Here is a 16,763-nt window from a genome sequence, read left to right as displayed (position 1 = left end):
TACTTGTTACAAAATATTTTAAGAAAAGAATTTAGGTACCGTTATCAAGTAAAACAGGTTTATGTTCTTGTGTCAACACAAGTATGAACCTTAAAGTAACTTTTAACGATACTTATAACAATTATAATACGGGATGTTTCAAATACATACATTTTATATATTTATTATTACATATGGTTTATTACATTACAGAGACCCAACAAAGTATATATATTCTGAGTCCTTATCAAATTCTGAGTCAATTTAGTTATGTCCGTCTGTCTGCCTAAAACACGCTCACGTTAAAACTAAGCGAAGGAAGTTAGTCAAATTCACCGAGAATATTCACAATTGTCCTAAGCAGTTAGGTATTGAAAATGAGCAAAATCGGTTCATATCGATAAAAGTTATAAATTAAAATTTAAAACAACTCCGAAAAAATTAGCATTTTTACACATTCTGATGTAATTTTTACGAAAACTGCGCGATATAATTCTATTAAAATCATCATGAAATCGGTTCACATCGAGAAAAGATATAAATTAAAATTTAAAACTCCGAAAATATAAGAATTTTTGTAATTTTTAATACAAAAATAACTTAAACGCAAATAACTCTTAGTAATGAGTTATTTGCGTTTAAAGATATCCGTACACTGAAAATAATTCATGCTCAACTTTACGAAAAAAATTTCGTAACTTCTATTTTCGTAATACTTACAAAAATTTCGTGTATAATACGAAATATTATGTAATAAACCCCTTTTCTATTTTTACGAAAGTACGAAAACCTTTCGTAATATTTTTTTCTTAAATTTTTGTGAAATTAAACATAATGATATTAATTATATTATGATTAAATAAAACTACAACATTTTTATAAGATTTAAGAAAAAGTATAATTTTATTCACGATTTATTGTCATAAAAAAATTGCAAATTCGTGTGGAGAATAATTTTGAACTAAAATTAAAAAAAAATATATTTTAAAATGAACAAAAATGTTTAAATAAATTAATATTTCGCAAATTTTACCATATTTATCCAAAATTCACTTTTTTCAATTTATGTGAATTAATTTTTTCAAGGATATTTTGCATTATACTAAAATATTTCGTACAATTTCGTATATAGTACGAAAGAATTTCGTGGTGCGAAACAACGAACGAGTCGTACAATGTACGACATTTTTCGTATATATTAGGCATGAATTTTTTTCAGTGTACAAAATTTGATACAAGTATTGCTCTTGTATATAGAAATGTTACTATTAAATTTTTTTGCTATTTGGCATGAATACATGAATACAGAAATATTAATTTAATTTTTTTTACGATCGGTCCATATTTGATCATAGGTCTCATTCAAGGTTCCCTCCTTAAAATCACTAAAAATAGAGTATATATTTTATGTACAGATATGTTACTTAAAGAATCTTTTACGATCGGTTTATAATTGGTCATATTTCCCATACTAGACCCTGAGAAATACTGATGATTGGTTTTATTTAAAAAAAAAACATATTATTTTTTTCAAAAAACAAGAAAGTAACACATTTATTTATTAAAAACAATTATGATAATTATTATTCACTACTTTTTTCCTCATATTTGGTTCTTTGAGTTCTCATTTAAGCTAAAGTTAAAAAGGTGCAAAATTTACGTCACAAAAGTAAGTACACAGATCATTTCAGTATATATTTGGTTTCATTATATTAACAAAATTTATGAAAGTTTTACTTGTATTAATATTAGAGTCCGACCGAACTCAAAATTTCGTTTGGTACCGAACACCGAACTTCAGTAAATTTGAAAGTTCGGTAACACCGAACTTTTTTCTTAAATGAAAAACGAATTTATGATTAAAAAGTAATAAATTTATAACATTTCAAACCAAAATATGAACATCCGAAAAAAATTTAAAAAGGGTCTCTAATTAGCAACTAATTCCGAATCCCAGAGAGTGATAAATTTCTAATAACAAACTATTTTTGTGAAATGCATATATCTTAATAGCTTTATTATTGGTTTTTTAAACGATTCATTGACAATGATATAATTCTCTGTAAAGCACGCAGAGAAAAACATGGCTGTGGTTAAAATTATGATTGTAGTATATACATATTATCGTTATTGTAACAATTTTAAAATATCATATTATGATTAAATGCAGTCAAAATATTTTATCATGATATTTTTATAATTATCATGATATTGTTATATATTATCATATTATGATCCAAGGTGATAAAAATTTCGTTTTAAATGTGTATCGATTTATATGAAATTTTGGTTCATAAAAATATTTAAGTATAATTTCATAAAAATACTAGTATTTTTAAGCCTGTTATAAACGTTAGTCATTTTCTAAAGCGAAATTTATATGAAGGCCATGTTAAAATGTAAACCGATTTTGATTATTTTGAATACCAATCAATCTGCAACAATAGTTTAGGTCCTATCGTTCTTTTAAGAGACTGACATGTCTAGATCGTTTAAAAATAAGGACCTAGAAAATTTCAATTTTACAAATAAGATCAAATATTTATAGTCGAAACTAGATAATTTGAATTAAATGTTTCACTTTTCTTAGCTTTTTAATCACTTTTTGGTTAATTGTTTTTCAAATAAGCCGAAAAAATAACTGTTCATTTTTCAGCTGAAAAGGTGTTTTGTACCTATGAAATCGGAAATTTATTGTACAGCCAGGTGATGACTTCTATAAAAAATTTTTCAGCATTTTTAAAACTTTTTGATGATGTAAACATATGATAAATAAACATTTTATAAAAAGTTCGGCGTACGGTGTTCGGTCAAAATTTCGCACAACACCGAACATTGGCCGAACCTCACTATTTACCGAACTCCGAACCCGTACCCGAACGTTCGGTAGGACACTAATTAATCTAATTAATTTTTAAAATATTTTTTACACAATAACTTGGAAAAAATCTACTTTTAGTACCGAAATCGTGAAATTTGGGGCGATTGGCTCACTGTAGACCCCGGATTTTGGATCTGGTGGTCATTGAACCCTCCAAATGATACATTGGAAATAGAATTTTTAGCATTTGAAAATAGTTGTTATTTCGAAATTAATGTTATATGAATGGATTTGGCCATTTTGAACACAGTACGTTCATAAAAACCCGAGATTTAACTCCGATTTCTTAAGACTTGCAACATAAACTTTAAAATTTGGATATTTCTATATATTTTCTTTAATTTTAACAGGTTTTCCAAATACTCCGATTTCCAATGTATACAATAATGCTACCAATCATATCTTGATATACTCGATACAATAACCATGTTTTATGGATCGGACATTTTATTTGTTCTAGCAACAAATTAAGATGTATCCGTGTTCAAAATTGTTCAATTCGTATTCATACCATCGGTATTGAAGTCTGAAAATACCTTAAATACTACCAATATTTAAGGTATTTTCAGACTACAATACCGAGTATTAATACTTATCAAAAATATTTATAATTTACTAGTCTTAAAATAGTTTGTAATTTGATTTTCAAAAATATTACTGATTTTTTTGGCATACTGTCGGTATTCATAATTTTTTTAAAACAATTAAAAAACTTTTTATTTTCACACGCTTTAGGTATGTATTTTATAAATACAATAAAAAACAAACAAAAAGTGTAAAATAAATTGGATAAGAAATACTTAAAATATTATAGTGTAAACGTCAAATGTATTTTTCGGATTGATTTTTTGAAAATCCGAATTATTTTCATAATATTTTTAATTTGAAGTGTGTTAATATTCAGTATTGTAGTCTGAAAGTACCTTTAGGAGTGTGTAATGGATGATTGGAACCTAAAGACTTGTTTTAATTAATGGATACTAGTGCAAATACTATGTTAAAAACGGCAATGTTTCGCAATGGATTGTAATTATTGTAAAGAAACAATTAATTTATAAGTTAAAATATCGTCTTCCAACGCATCATAATGAACAAACGAGGGATATTATTGAATACCCGATCCAAAACTCCGGGTGTTTAAATAGTCAGATGTTTTTCAAAATAAATGATATTCAGATCAATTACCAAAAATTTCAATTTTAAGGAACAAAAAGTGAATTTTTCCATGTTATAGTGTACAGAATATTTTATTATAAAATAATTACATTCAAACAGGTAAAATTTTCATGAATTTTGTTAATATAATTAAGCCAAATACATATTGAAATTATGTGTATACTTACTTTTGTGACGTAAATTTTGCACCTATTTAACTACACCTTAAATAAGAACTCAAGTAACCAAAATAAACCGGAAAAAAGTAGTGAATAATAATGATTATAATTGTTTTTAATAAATAAATGTGTTACTTTTTTGATTTTTGAAAAAATATTTTTTAAATAAAACCAATTGCCAGTATTTCTGTATACTTTTTTTTGAGATTAACTGTATATATTTTGAATTTTCTTAAATCTTGCTCACATACATGCAAATTAATAAATATCGCTAAAGCATATCTTAGGGCGCAAAAAAATATAACAGAAAATGGCGTTTTTAGGGTCAATCTTTAGATGAAGAATTAGGGATTAAATGAAAATGAATCCTCTAAAGTTGTTTTTTAATACTCAATTAGTTAATTTTGTTTGCTAGTTTAAGCGCTCAATGGAGGTGGTTTAAACTTGAGCAAGTAATGCAAAAGTGTAAACAGCAGATGCAAAAACTAATAATACAATTTTTACTAAAATAAACATTAAAGTGATTGATTTATCGATAAGTATAAATTATAGGGATTTCACAATATATTTTTTTGTTTCAAATCTAAGTTTTCACTAATTTTCATATTACATTTACAATTGTCTTCTTCTTTTTATTAAAACTTGCAGTGTTTTGATAACAAATAGTGACGTTTTCTACTGTTTTCTATGGCAACACTACGAAGTTTAATCTTGTACTGAAAAACATCAAAGGGGATTAACATCAGAATCAATTTATTTATAGATTAACTAATCTGATTATTAATTGGCATTTGATTGACAACTCAAAACCCCGCTCTTAATGTTTAATAAATCTTGCAGATTTTGCATGAGAAAACTTATTTCCACAAATATTTGATCAATTAATAAAAAAGTTTTAATATAAAAGTAGCTGGTGGATGGTATTTAAGACTTGGCTCAGCTGAATATAGCACTCTAACTTGTTGAGAATTTAATTCTATAAAACAAGCAATTAAATTTTAAAATTAAAGTTATCTTATAAAGTTCAGTAGGGAGTTTTTGGTTTATACGAAACTTGTTTATGTCGAATTTCATCGCTGTACTCTCAGTTTTAAACTAGTAATAAGTGTTAAAGTCATTTTCTGAAAGGAACCGAATGAGATAGAGAACTTTTGTCTCGCACAAATCTTTTTTTATGTAGCATTTCACAGCTGTACTCTCATATTCGAGCCAGTAATGGGCGCTGCGGGCAAATGACCCCAAAATATAAAATGAAAAACGGGCCTAAACGGGGTCAAACTTCATTAGTCCATTTTAATTTCCAAGAGCTTAATTTACCGAAGCCGAAGCGCCCTACCGAAGGCCGGTTATTCAAATCACATTTGAAAGGAATCCAAAATGCAAAATACAAGAAATTTAGGAGCAATTCTTTTCGGTATAAGAGTTTCCTCTATTTTTTTAAATTGTCCAATGTTCTGTTTTAGAAGTGACACAATATCAATGGACATTTTGATACTTTTAAAAATTGTCATAACGTTCAGCACACTATGGTATTTTTTGTATATATTAAAAAATTTCATATTTAATAATATTACATAAATATAAACTAAATAAAAAACAAGATTTAATGAAAAATATTTTATATAATAATATTTGTTGTATTTTATGTGGTGTGTCAAAATATCCATGGCCATAAGTCCTTGCGACATAAAATACATGTTCTCGGTCGAAACCCTGCATCAGCGTAATGTTGAAAATTTACGTGATTTTATTTAGAAACCTTGTCCAAAGTTCCTACATAAATAAAATCTATACGTATCTTACCTGTGTTAATCTTAGCCATCAGAGCATGGAGGACGTCCCGCTCCGATGGAAGTTTTTTGAATAACCTCAAACGCTTTCAGGGAGTTTGTGATAACCTCCTCGCTAGTTTGATTTGAAACCTCCGGGTTGCCGGAAGTGGCTATTAGCGGATTCTATTGACGGCAGTCTTTTTAATCGACACCTTTCCAATTCTGGAATGCTATTTCAATCGGAGCCTTCCCAATTTTGGAAAGGGCAGTTGCAATTTCTGTTGGCGAGTTAGTGGCAACTTCCTCGTTTTAAGGATTTGATTCCTTAGTATCTTCAGTAGTGGATACTAATGCTGTGGTCTTAGTTTTTTTTCGAGGGTTGTTGTAACTGATTTTCCTAATTTTGAATATGACAATATAGAGGCAAAGTAAACCGTACCTTTAGTCTTGGCAAGACTAGCCATAGAGTTCTGGTCGATACCTATTACATTTTTCCACGGCCAGTTTAGCATTTTGACCACCAAAATTTTCCAGTATATGTTCAATAATCCCATCCTTTTATCTAGAGAATGGACTTTATGAGCAACGGAAGCTGGCTCTTCTTTGCCAGTCAAGCTTAGCGCCGTCGCAAAGAGGAGCGATACTTTCCACTTAGTTCTTTAGGGCGATGACACATTGGTGGGATGACAACCTTATCAACATCACACCCATGCTGAACTCGCAGCCCACGCTCTCTATTGTTGTTTGTCCTTTGAAACGAAAACTATCTCATTGTTAAGAAGAGCACTTTTTCTTCTTAGGTTTATTCTCAGTTATCAACTCTTCGGGAGACCTAATCCTCTTTACATTAGATTTTGGGGAGTCCCATTTTTTCTTTGGAGTGTCGTGACTAACTATGATTTCCTGAAGCATCTTTCTGTTTTCCACAAAGTCTTTTCTTAGTAAGGTTGTTTAGCTATGCTATCAATCACCTGTTTCACCATTTGCTCTACTTTATCCTTTTTGGGATTTGATATAAAGATGTTGTTATTATCGTCTGAGAATTTAAAGTCAGGGTCTTCACCTATATTAAATGGCTGAGGTAGCTTTGAACTCTCCCCGAGTACATCCTTATCTTTCACCTCTAGGTTTTTCGCAATGTCATGCTGTACTCTTGGCGCATTGTCCACCACGGAGTCCAAGGTACACACCTATGTAGTAGTATTTTGCTCACGATTGCTCCGCCGCAACTGGGTTTTATAATTTTTAAATTCTTATTTGTATTGAATTCATGTTCCAGCAATTATATATCTGACAAAATTCATCGATTTATCTGTAATATTATAATGATTGGCGATAGGGCGAATGCTAAGATAGATTTTTTAGGTTACCTGAAATTTGTTGCATTTACGGCAATTGTTTTATTACGCAATATTTTGATTAAAATAATTTCTCTCTAGAGAGAAATTTATTAATTACATTTATTAAATTTAATAAAATTATCTGAAAAGAACCTTAATTTGCATACATGTTTTTTAAATAGTTATGTTTATTGTGCATAGCTTATTATTAAGAAGTTTCAGTTTAAAAATATTGTTTACATAAATGAGAATAAGAGTTTAGGGCGCCAACATTTTCGACAATTCTTCATCTTGAAGGCAGCCTTTTAAAAATTCTTCCTGTGTTAATTGACCATCGTTATTCTCATCCATTTTAGAGAATATATTTTTCGCTCGTTCCTCAGCAGAATCAGCGGGCCTATTTGATGAGCATGCTCCAAGCATATCGTAAATAGCCTAAAAAACACATAAAAAATATTACGGTTTAAAAGGTTTTATTGGTTGTATGTATTCCTGAAAAAGATTTTATTTTATAAAAGGGTTATTAAAAAAATTTCCATATAAAATTTGATTTATATCTCAAATATAAACAAAAGCAGAAGTATTAATGAAGAGTCCTGTCTTTCGGAATTTCACCACTTCATGCCAGAATACGATTTTTGGATTACTTTTTACACATAGCATACGACCTCAAATATAGAAGTGTGCCAGAGAATCAACAAAAAATAATGAAGAATTGAAAGAACTGAGAGCTGCGGAAAAAAGCAGAATCCAAGAAGTTCCAAGCTGCGGTAGTACAAATGACGTTAATACAGCGAGAAGGTTTTTTCGTGATTTTTAAATTACTTCAAAAATAACTGGAATCGACAAGGAGTTGCTTCGAAGAGTTAACACTACTTTAATGGCAAAAGATGATATTAACGGACACAGGTTTATGAACATATTTTTGAATGTAATTGAGATATTGACTTGAAATTTTTTTGTAAAGGGTCGATAATTTCCATATCTAACTAAAAAATGATATTAAGGGATAAATATGGACTAAATTGTTGTAGCTTTCTGCGACCCTATTAAAATTTTGATATAAATCATAGTTTTAGAAATTTAACAAATATGTAATATAAGACAAAATCTTTATTTATGAACAAAACTCAATGAAATTTTCAACGCTTGTTAAATTTGTCATTTCGAATAAGAAAATAAGAAATGAAAAGGTCAAAGGGCATCCCGCAATTCCCAAAAATAGGAATGAAAATCCTAAAAATGGGATTTTTACATTTTTGCCCATAGGGTCCACATTTCTTTCAGGGCTGGGAAAATACTTTTGGAGTTAATATAAAACATATTGAGGTTTCCAAAACTGCTTTCAGTTTTCTGATCCCAGCTTTGGGATTTTAGAACATGTCGCCCAAAGTTGAAGTTTTGATAAAAAATAGGTCATATTCGGAAGGACACAGTGGCAACATTTTCAAAAAATAGGACAAGTTTTTTTACGCCAAAGCGTTCTGCGTAAAGATACCTTTTAGAAAACTATAAAATTGTTATATGTTCTTAAATAAAATTTTATTTTATTAATAAAAGAGTTAAGACAAATTTTTGGCAAAAAAAAAAACGGCAAAAATCTAAAATTTTTTGAATTTTTAAATTTAAAAACGTATATTTTTGGATCTGTAAATGATATTGATCTGAAATTGTTTGTATATTATTGGAAATTATGCTGTTTAACTAACAAGAAAAAATTGAGTCCATTTGGTCCAAAATTTCGACCGATATTCAAAAAAGGCGGATCAAGGTATGGTAAATTTTGTATTACTAAATTTGTAAATGCCTATAGCTCGGATATTATATGATATAAGTAGTATGTCCAAACTATAAAAAATTTGTATTTGGATGAAAAACAAAAATAATGGCAAGAGTTTAAAAATTTTACATGTCGTAGGTACCCTACTTTGAGCCGCCACAGCGCCGTTCCTGGAATTGCCAGAGTTATTTCCAAAACTTTTCGATTCTGCCCCACTGTGGGACACTTCTCAATGTTGAAATAAAGAGGACATAGACGCCAAAGTAGAAATGTTCACAAGTACCTTGGTTGAATCGTTGGAGGACAGCTGCCTCCTGGAAACTTTTCTGTGAACAGGTAGACAACGTAAATGACGTATCGAAGATATATAATTCCTATCAAAAACTCATGTCCAACCGGAATCAATGGTCGATGAAACGGGCAGGATGCTGGAGGATATGAAGGAGACAATGAACCTCCTAATGTACTCCTATTTCTTACCCGGTATATCGAATAACGTAGATGAACTAATATTGGACGAATATTGTCGGAAACTTTGAAACGCTGATCCCAGATATAATGAATTGGTCAAGCGGAACATTAGAGCAAATACCAGTAGGAATCTGTTGTTACACGGATGGCTCTAAATTGGGGGATAAAGTGGGGCTAGAGTTCTATATTGAAGATCCAGAAGCAATATACCACCGTTTACCAAATCATAACACAAGCTTCAGGGCAGAAGTACGAGCAATAACGGAATGCGTAAATTGGATTATAATACATCTGGCGCCCACGGCGCTTAATATATTTACTGACAACCAGAAGGCAATTAGGGCGACATACAGAGATACCAGCCGAAGCGACTCAAATCGGAGGCGGCTGACCGGCGCTAAAATTTTTCAAGCCGCGCCGCCGGTGACTTCTTTCGGCTTAAAAGCTAAGCCGGCTTAAATGTAGCCGCTGGTAGAGATTGGAATCGCACATGTATTTCGGAAAATAATTTCACCAATTTGAACGAAGTTCAAATTTAAATTCTTATTGCAAATTGAAAAAAGTTGCCACACAATATTGTGCTAACATTCATTCTACTCTTAATTGCGGTTTCTATAGCGTATAAATAACTTAAAACTCATTCGGTTCATATTTAATGGGTCTCTAAACTGGGGCATCAGGTATTTTTGTAGAAATGTTGATGACTGAATAACTTTGGAACCAGTTATCCGATTTTAACAAATGATGTTTCGTTCGACAGGTCACGTTACTCAGGTTACTCGTTTTTGCCATTTCATTAAAATTGTATGAACTCCTGGCGCAAGGACCATGTAGTTTAAAATGTCCTTCATCATTGAATATCCTAAAAAAAGGACATTTTGTTTTTCATAACTTTTTTATGAAAAATTGACAAAATTGTTGTTATTGCTATGTAAAAATTTTAAAATGGGATATCAAGGGGTTTGGAAGTTATATGAGTTTTTATTTAGCTACATTTGCAATTTCCATAGGAAATGAGTGGTTTTTATATATTTTAACACGTTTATAGTCTAGTAAATGGAGGTTTTAATGCCAAATAAAGTAAAAATTAGCACAGACTATCAAATTAATGTTATAAATATGGTGGTGAATAATATCAGAAATCATGTCATATATAATTGAAATATTGGAGGTCATAGGTCAAAATAATACTTTTTTAATATATCCTTTTTCATACATCCTACGGATTTAGGAGTCATTACAAAATTTATTGAGAATTTAATTTAACTTCATTTATTTTGATTCATCATTGCAGCTTTTAATTTAATTTAAAATTTTACAAGAGATCACACTATGGATCAGAGAACAACTCTGCCGCGAAAAGAATAATTAAATAACGATATGTTGTGTCTATTACCATTATTAATTTTATTTGTAAAATTGATTGGAATAACTAACGGTTTGATAAAATTTTATCAATCTTAAGATTATATTCCTATTACAATAATTAATTTATAGCTGAAATATTATGGAAGTGTTGGAGTGCCTAGTTACATATGTTTTACAGAAGTGTTCCAATTTTTTACATTAAAGATTTTTTACATTAAAGATACATTATAAATTAGACGACTAGATCTAAAGTTACTTTTAACTATTAAACTGTTAAAAAGCAGTTCGGGCCATGTTTTATTAATCAAATTTAAATATAAACGTTAATTTTTTTCAAATTAAAATAGGTTTTTTTCTGAATTTGCAAAATATCAACCATTTTCGGTTCGATCACCCTAATAGCTATTGAATTGGAAAAAATTAAATTAATATTTTGTTAGTTCAAAAGACTTCGGACCATAATTGACTTAAGTCATATTCCGCAAAAGAAATGCTTTCCAAATGTTTATTGGAAAGCATTTCTTTTGCGGCTTACTGTTTGATGCTATAAGCAAAAGAATATTTTCGAATTAATAGACGAATTATATAACTAGAAAAAACAATGCAATTAAACTTATTAATTAATGTACAAAATAGTACAAAAATTTAGTATTTAAATTTTTTTTAATATTGTTTTTTTTAATAATACATCTAAACTGTACTTACGGTCTTAACTCTTGAAAATGCTACATACAATTGACCATGACTAAAGGCAGACTTAGGTAAATATATTCCAACCTTTTCCAACTTCTGACCCTTTATTTATAGTTATAAAGAACGCCAGACTTATTAGAAACTGTCGTCTGTGTGCTTCGAAAATCTCAGAGTAGTCAAAAAAGATAACAAAAAGTACTTACGGTCTTAACTCTTGAAAATGCTACATACAATTGACCATGACTAAAGGCAGACTTAGGTAAATATATTCCAACCTTTTCCAACGTCTGACCCTTTATTTATAGTTATAAAGAACGCCAGACTTATTAGAAACTGTCGTCTGTGTGCTTCGAAAATCTCAGAGTAGTCAAAAAAGATAACAAAAAGTGATTTTTCCTCCTAATCACCGTCACACAGACCAAAATATCAAAAATCCGGCTACGTTAGGATTTGACCGTCCATAGACAAAAATATCAAAAATCCGGCTACGTTAGGATTTGACCTAAGTATTTTACTATATCTATGATAAGTTTCAACTTTTTAGCCCATATGTGTGCTTTAAAAAGCTACGTTAGGGCTTCAAAAAGCTCTTGATAGCGAAAAAATGAAATTAAATATAGATTAACGACTTTTTAAAATGCTATCTTTTATAGATATTTATGTTTTCTTGCATTCTTCAAAAGTACAATTTGGCCCCTGATGGTCTCAAAGCGACCATATTCCAAAGATACTCTGAAATCTTCAAAATTTAAATGTTTGCCTTTTTTTGCCTATTTTGAGTTTAGGCTTACATTTCATACACTCCAGAAATCAAATTATTGAATACGTAATAAATTTATTTAAATAATCAATAAAATAGTTAAATTAATAAAATATTGACTGATGCTTTATTAGTTTTAAATTCTTAAATAAAAACAACAACAATGCCCACACCTAAAACAACACCAACAATCAATCATACACAAACTGTAAACAAACAAGTAAACAAATCTGGCGAAATAGTGCAGTATCTGTAAGTAACAACAATGATACATTAAAGGGTGCTATCCCAAAAGCAGTAAATAAGAAGGGTAAAACAATACGCCAGGTATGCTTAGATATTTTAATATAAATAAAAGAAACTTAAGCCCCAAAAATGTAGAAAATATCCTAAAAAAGCAAAAGATAAATGACAATCCCTTGTTAAAGAAATCGTCATGCGCTCCTAAGTGAAGATTATAATGAATTCTAATACTAGCCAAAAATCATTGAAACCACCTCCTTTATTCCTTCGCGAACCTACTTCAAATACTTATTGATAAAATTGGAAAAAATAATTTCCACATTGTTCCCATTAGAAAGGGAGGAGTAGAAAAAACTAAAACAGTTATATATAAAACAGTTATATACTTAAGAAAAACGGCACCAATTTTTTTCTTTATCGGGTTTCACACCATTGCCATTGATTTCAAAGCCTAAATATTGTATTGAATTTTGTAAAATTAATTTTATGTTGCACCATTTTCCATTAAACTTTTTAAATCTAGTACTAAAAGCCATATAAATAAAATCAGTTGTAAATCCTAAATTCCCTAAAATTTATTGATAGTCCTTGGGAAAACTGTCGGAGCTTTTACTAAACCAAACGGCATTCTTGAAAATTCATAGTTATAAACAGCCTTTTGAGAAGTTGAAATTCCACTTGATAAAGACTCTAGACTAGTGAAAAAGCTGCTTCCTCTTAATCCATCTATTTTATCATCCATCCTTAACATTGGATTGTCCATCACCTGGGAATATTATATTACCCGCGGCCCAAAAACTAGAAAAAAACAACATGAAAAATAAAAATAAAAATATGAAAGTTACGGTGCAGGGACTAAATAACCCAGTACCGGCGGCAAGTGTTGATCCACTCGCGAGACACGTGTCGTCGTCATCCTGCAATCGTGAGCAAAACACTACTACATGCCATTAGCAAAAACATAGGGGTAAAAGAGGTGAAAGGATGTTCTCGGAGAGACTTCTAAGCTACCTCAGAATTTAAATATAGGTGAGGGTTCCGACTCTGAATCCTCAGAAGATAACAACAACACCATTATATGGTGAAACAGGTGAGTAATAGCATAGATAAACCACCTATTACTAAGAAAAGACTATTTGGAGCACAGAGGAGGAAGCTGAAAAAGATGCTTCAGGAAATCATAGTTAGTCAATCCAACGACACTCCAAAGGAAAAATCGGACTCTCTCACAAGATCTGAGGCAAAGAGGATCAGGTCTCCCGAAGAGTTGACAACTGAGAATAAACCTAAGAAGAAAAAGAGCTCCCCGTCTTCTAATACACATTCGAAGCCAAGCCATACTTCACTCAAAGGAACTTCACTCAGTAGGCACCGGGAGGATCTCTGTTATGCAGTTTACGATGCCGGTAATCCGACAGGCAAAATTCCAATAGACCAACAGAGTAAGGTAGAAGATCTAGTGAACAATAAGATAGTGGACAACGCAATCGCTTCAAAGGGGCATCAACCAATAGAGAGCATGAGCTGCGAGTTCAGAATGCGCGTGATGTTAATGAGGTTGGCATCTCACCAATGCGTGAGCACCCTAAAGAACTTGGTGAAAAGTATCCCTCCTCCCTGGGACGGCGCTAAGCTGGGACTGGCAAAGAAGAGCGAGCTTCCGGTGCTCCTAAAGCCTACATAAAAGGATGGGGAAGTAAACTTGCTAATGCTGAGCTGGCCGTGGAAAAATGGTACGTCTTTTACAGGAAGGAAGAACCTGAGGGAACTTTATTTGTAATAGGTATCGACCAGAAATCTATGGCTAGTCTTCCCAAGAATAAAGGTACGGCTTACTTCGCCTCTAAAGCTGTCATATTCAAAATTTGGAAGGTGTCGATTGGAAGGGCTGTTACAACAAGCCTCGAAAAGGACACTAAAATACCTAAGACCACAACATCAGTAGCAACTACTGATAACGTTAAGGTGTCAAATCCTAAAAGCGAGAAGAAAAAGAAAATGCAGCTGCCCTTTCCAAAATTGGGGAGGTGCCAATTGAAAGGGATGTCAAAACCGGCCCCGATAAGGACACTAAAACACCTAATACGGTACCCAAAGCTTCATTAGCAAGTACTGGTAATTTTGAGGAGTCAAATCCTAAAAGCGAGGAGGAAATCCCTCACTCGCCAGAAGAAATTGGGAAATTGTCGATTAAAAAGTCTGCTCTTCCTATGCCTGATAAGGACACCGCAGTGTCATCAATGGCACCCACTGCATCAATAGCCACTTCAGGTTACCCGGAGGAGTCAAATCCAACTAGCAGGGATGTGACATCACTAGCTCGCTGGAAGACAGTTTAAATGGATGACAATGATTGAGGTATCCAAATAAAACTCCATCGGAGCGAGACAGCTACCAACGCTCTGATGCCTAAAACCAACACAGGTAAGATACATATAGCTTTAATCCAGGAACCTTGGACGATTCGCAACAAGGTTTCTGGATTAAATCACGTAAATTTCCATGTTTTCTACGACTCTAAGACTCTTCGCAAACTATTTAACTGGGCACGGCGTAAAAAGACCACAGTATACTGGGATGAGTATCGAAGTAAACTAGATGAATATAAAAATATTGTTCGTGAACAAGTAGACAACGTATCGAAGATAAAAAATTCCTATCCAAAACTCATGTCCAACCAGAATCTATGGTCGATGATACGGGCTGGAGGCTGGAAGATATGGAGGTAACAACTCCTAATGGACTCTCATTTACCACCCGGTATATCGAATAACATAGATGAACCGATATTGGAGGAAGGGGAGGCTAACACGGAAATTGTAATTACATCTGATATGGATAAAGGGGCAATCAAGAGCTTCGCTCTCTATAAAGCTGCAGGGCCGGATGGCATTTTCCCGGCACTCTTACAGATGGAGGCGGTACTGGTTTAAGTACATCTGTCTCAAAAATTCACTGCATGCTTGAAATTCACATATACCCCAATTAAATGGCAGGATGCAAGGGTAATATTTATACCAAAACCAGGGAAACCTACCTATTCGACACCTAAGTCTTATCGACCGATAAGTCTTACGTCCTTCCTACTTAAAACTTTGGAAAACTGTATGGTGAAGAGCAGTATACCCGACAAAGATCTAAAATTGAAGCAGCATGCTTAAAGGAACGATTGGTGGAAACCGCTTTAAACGAAGTTGTCCACTACATAGGTGCATCCTTTGATAGCAAACTGTATACACTGGCGGTATGCATTGACATCGAAGGCGTCTTCAATAACGTGCACACTGATACCCTTATCCAATGCCTAAACCAGTTTTATGTTGACCGGGTGCTACGTAACTGGATCAACCACATGCTAAGGAACAGATGGATAAGCTGCGAGATGTACGATATAACTATAAGGAAAAATAAATTTCGCGGTATACCACAGGGTGGCATTTTGTCACCCTTACTCTGGGTTACCACGATTAATAGCCTCCTAAGGACCCTAGCTGAGAAAGGACTTAGACCTGTATGCTATGCAGACGATGTCGTAATGCTTTTAAAGGGAAAGGATCCAAATTACTTGTGTAGAAGAGGCTCTGAATACGGCCTTGAGCTGGGTTCAACCGAGAGGCCTCAATGTTAACCCGGCAAAAACGGAAATCTGTCTTTTCACAAGAAAGACAAAAATGTCTACGTATACTGAACCTTGCTTTCTGGACAAGAAGATACCAGTGACAGACAAAGTTAAGTACTTAGGTGTAATCCTCGACCGAAAATTAAAATAGAGACACCACATAGAGGATAGGATCAACAAGGCACATATGTAGGCCGATATGTAGGAAAACTATAGGCATGAAATAAGGGTCTTAGTCCTATTATGACAAATTGGCTTTATAAAAGTGTAATTAGACCAATTCTAGCTTATGCTTCAATAATCTGGTGGACTGCTTTAGACTAAAAGTGCAATATCAAATTACTACATGGAGTTCAGCGTACATGCTGCTTGGATATAAGTGGTGCCATGTGTACTACTTCAACCAAGGCTCTGCAAACGTTGCTAGATATTCCACCCATTGAAACATATTTAAGATATGAGGCGGCGCTTACAGCCGAACGGCTCTTTACTTTAGGCGAACTGGCCAAAAGCGGTTATAGGA

The 16,763-nt window shown here is 32.3% G+C and overlaps 2 protein-coding genes across 10 annotated transcripts in view; both read right to left on the bottom strand.

The window, feature by feature from the left end:
- LOC111684889 overlaps window positions 1–16,763 on the bottom strand; it is a 254,020-nt gene that overhangs the window by 102,374 nt on the left and 134,883 nt on the right. The gene's annotated exons all lie outside the window — the stretch shown is intronic.
- On the bottom strand, window positions 7,475–7,747 carry LOC124418464 (neuronal calcium sensor 2-like). Its single transcript, XM_046951140.1, has one exon. It carries the CDS (start codon window positions 7,727–7,729, stop codon window positions 7,565–7,567), a length of 165 nt encoding a protein of 54 aa, XP_046807096.1. The 5' UTR covers window positions 7,730–7,747; the 3' UTR covers window positions 7,475–7,564.

This window comes from Lucilia cuprina, chromosome 5, assembly GCF_022045245.1.
Source record: "Lucilia cuprina isolate Lc7/37 chromosome 5, ASM2204524v1, whole genome shotgun sequence".
In the NCBI taxonomy this organism is placed as follows: Eukaryota; Metazoa; Arthropoda; class Insecta; order Diptera; family Calliphoridae; genus Lucilia; species Lucilia cuprina.
This window is presented reverse-complemented; position numbering and strand designations above follow the sequence as displayed.

Bases quoted from the DNA above. Each gene is read 5' to 3' on its own strand.
- LOC124418464 (XM_046951140.1), bottom strand. From the start codon at position 7,729: ATGCTTGGAGCATGCTCATCAAATAGGCCCGCTGATTCTGCTGAGGAA.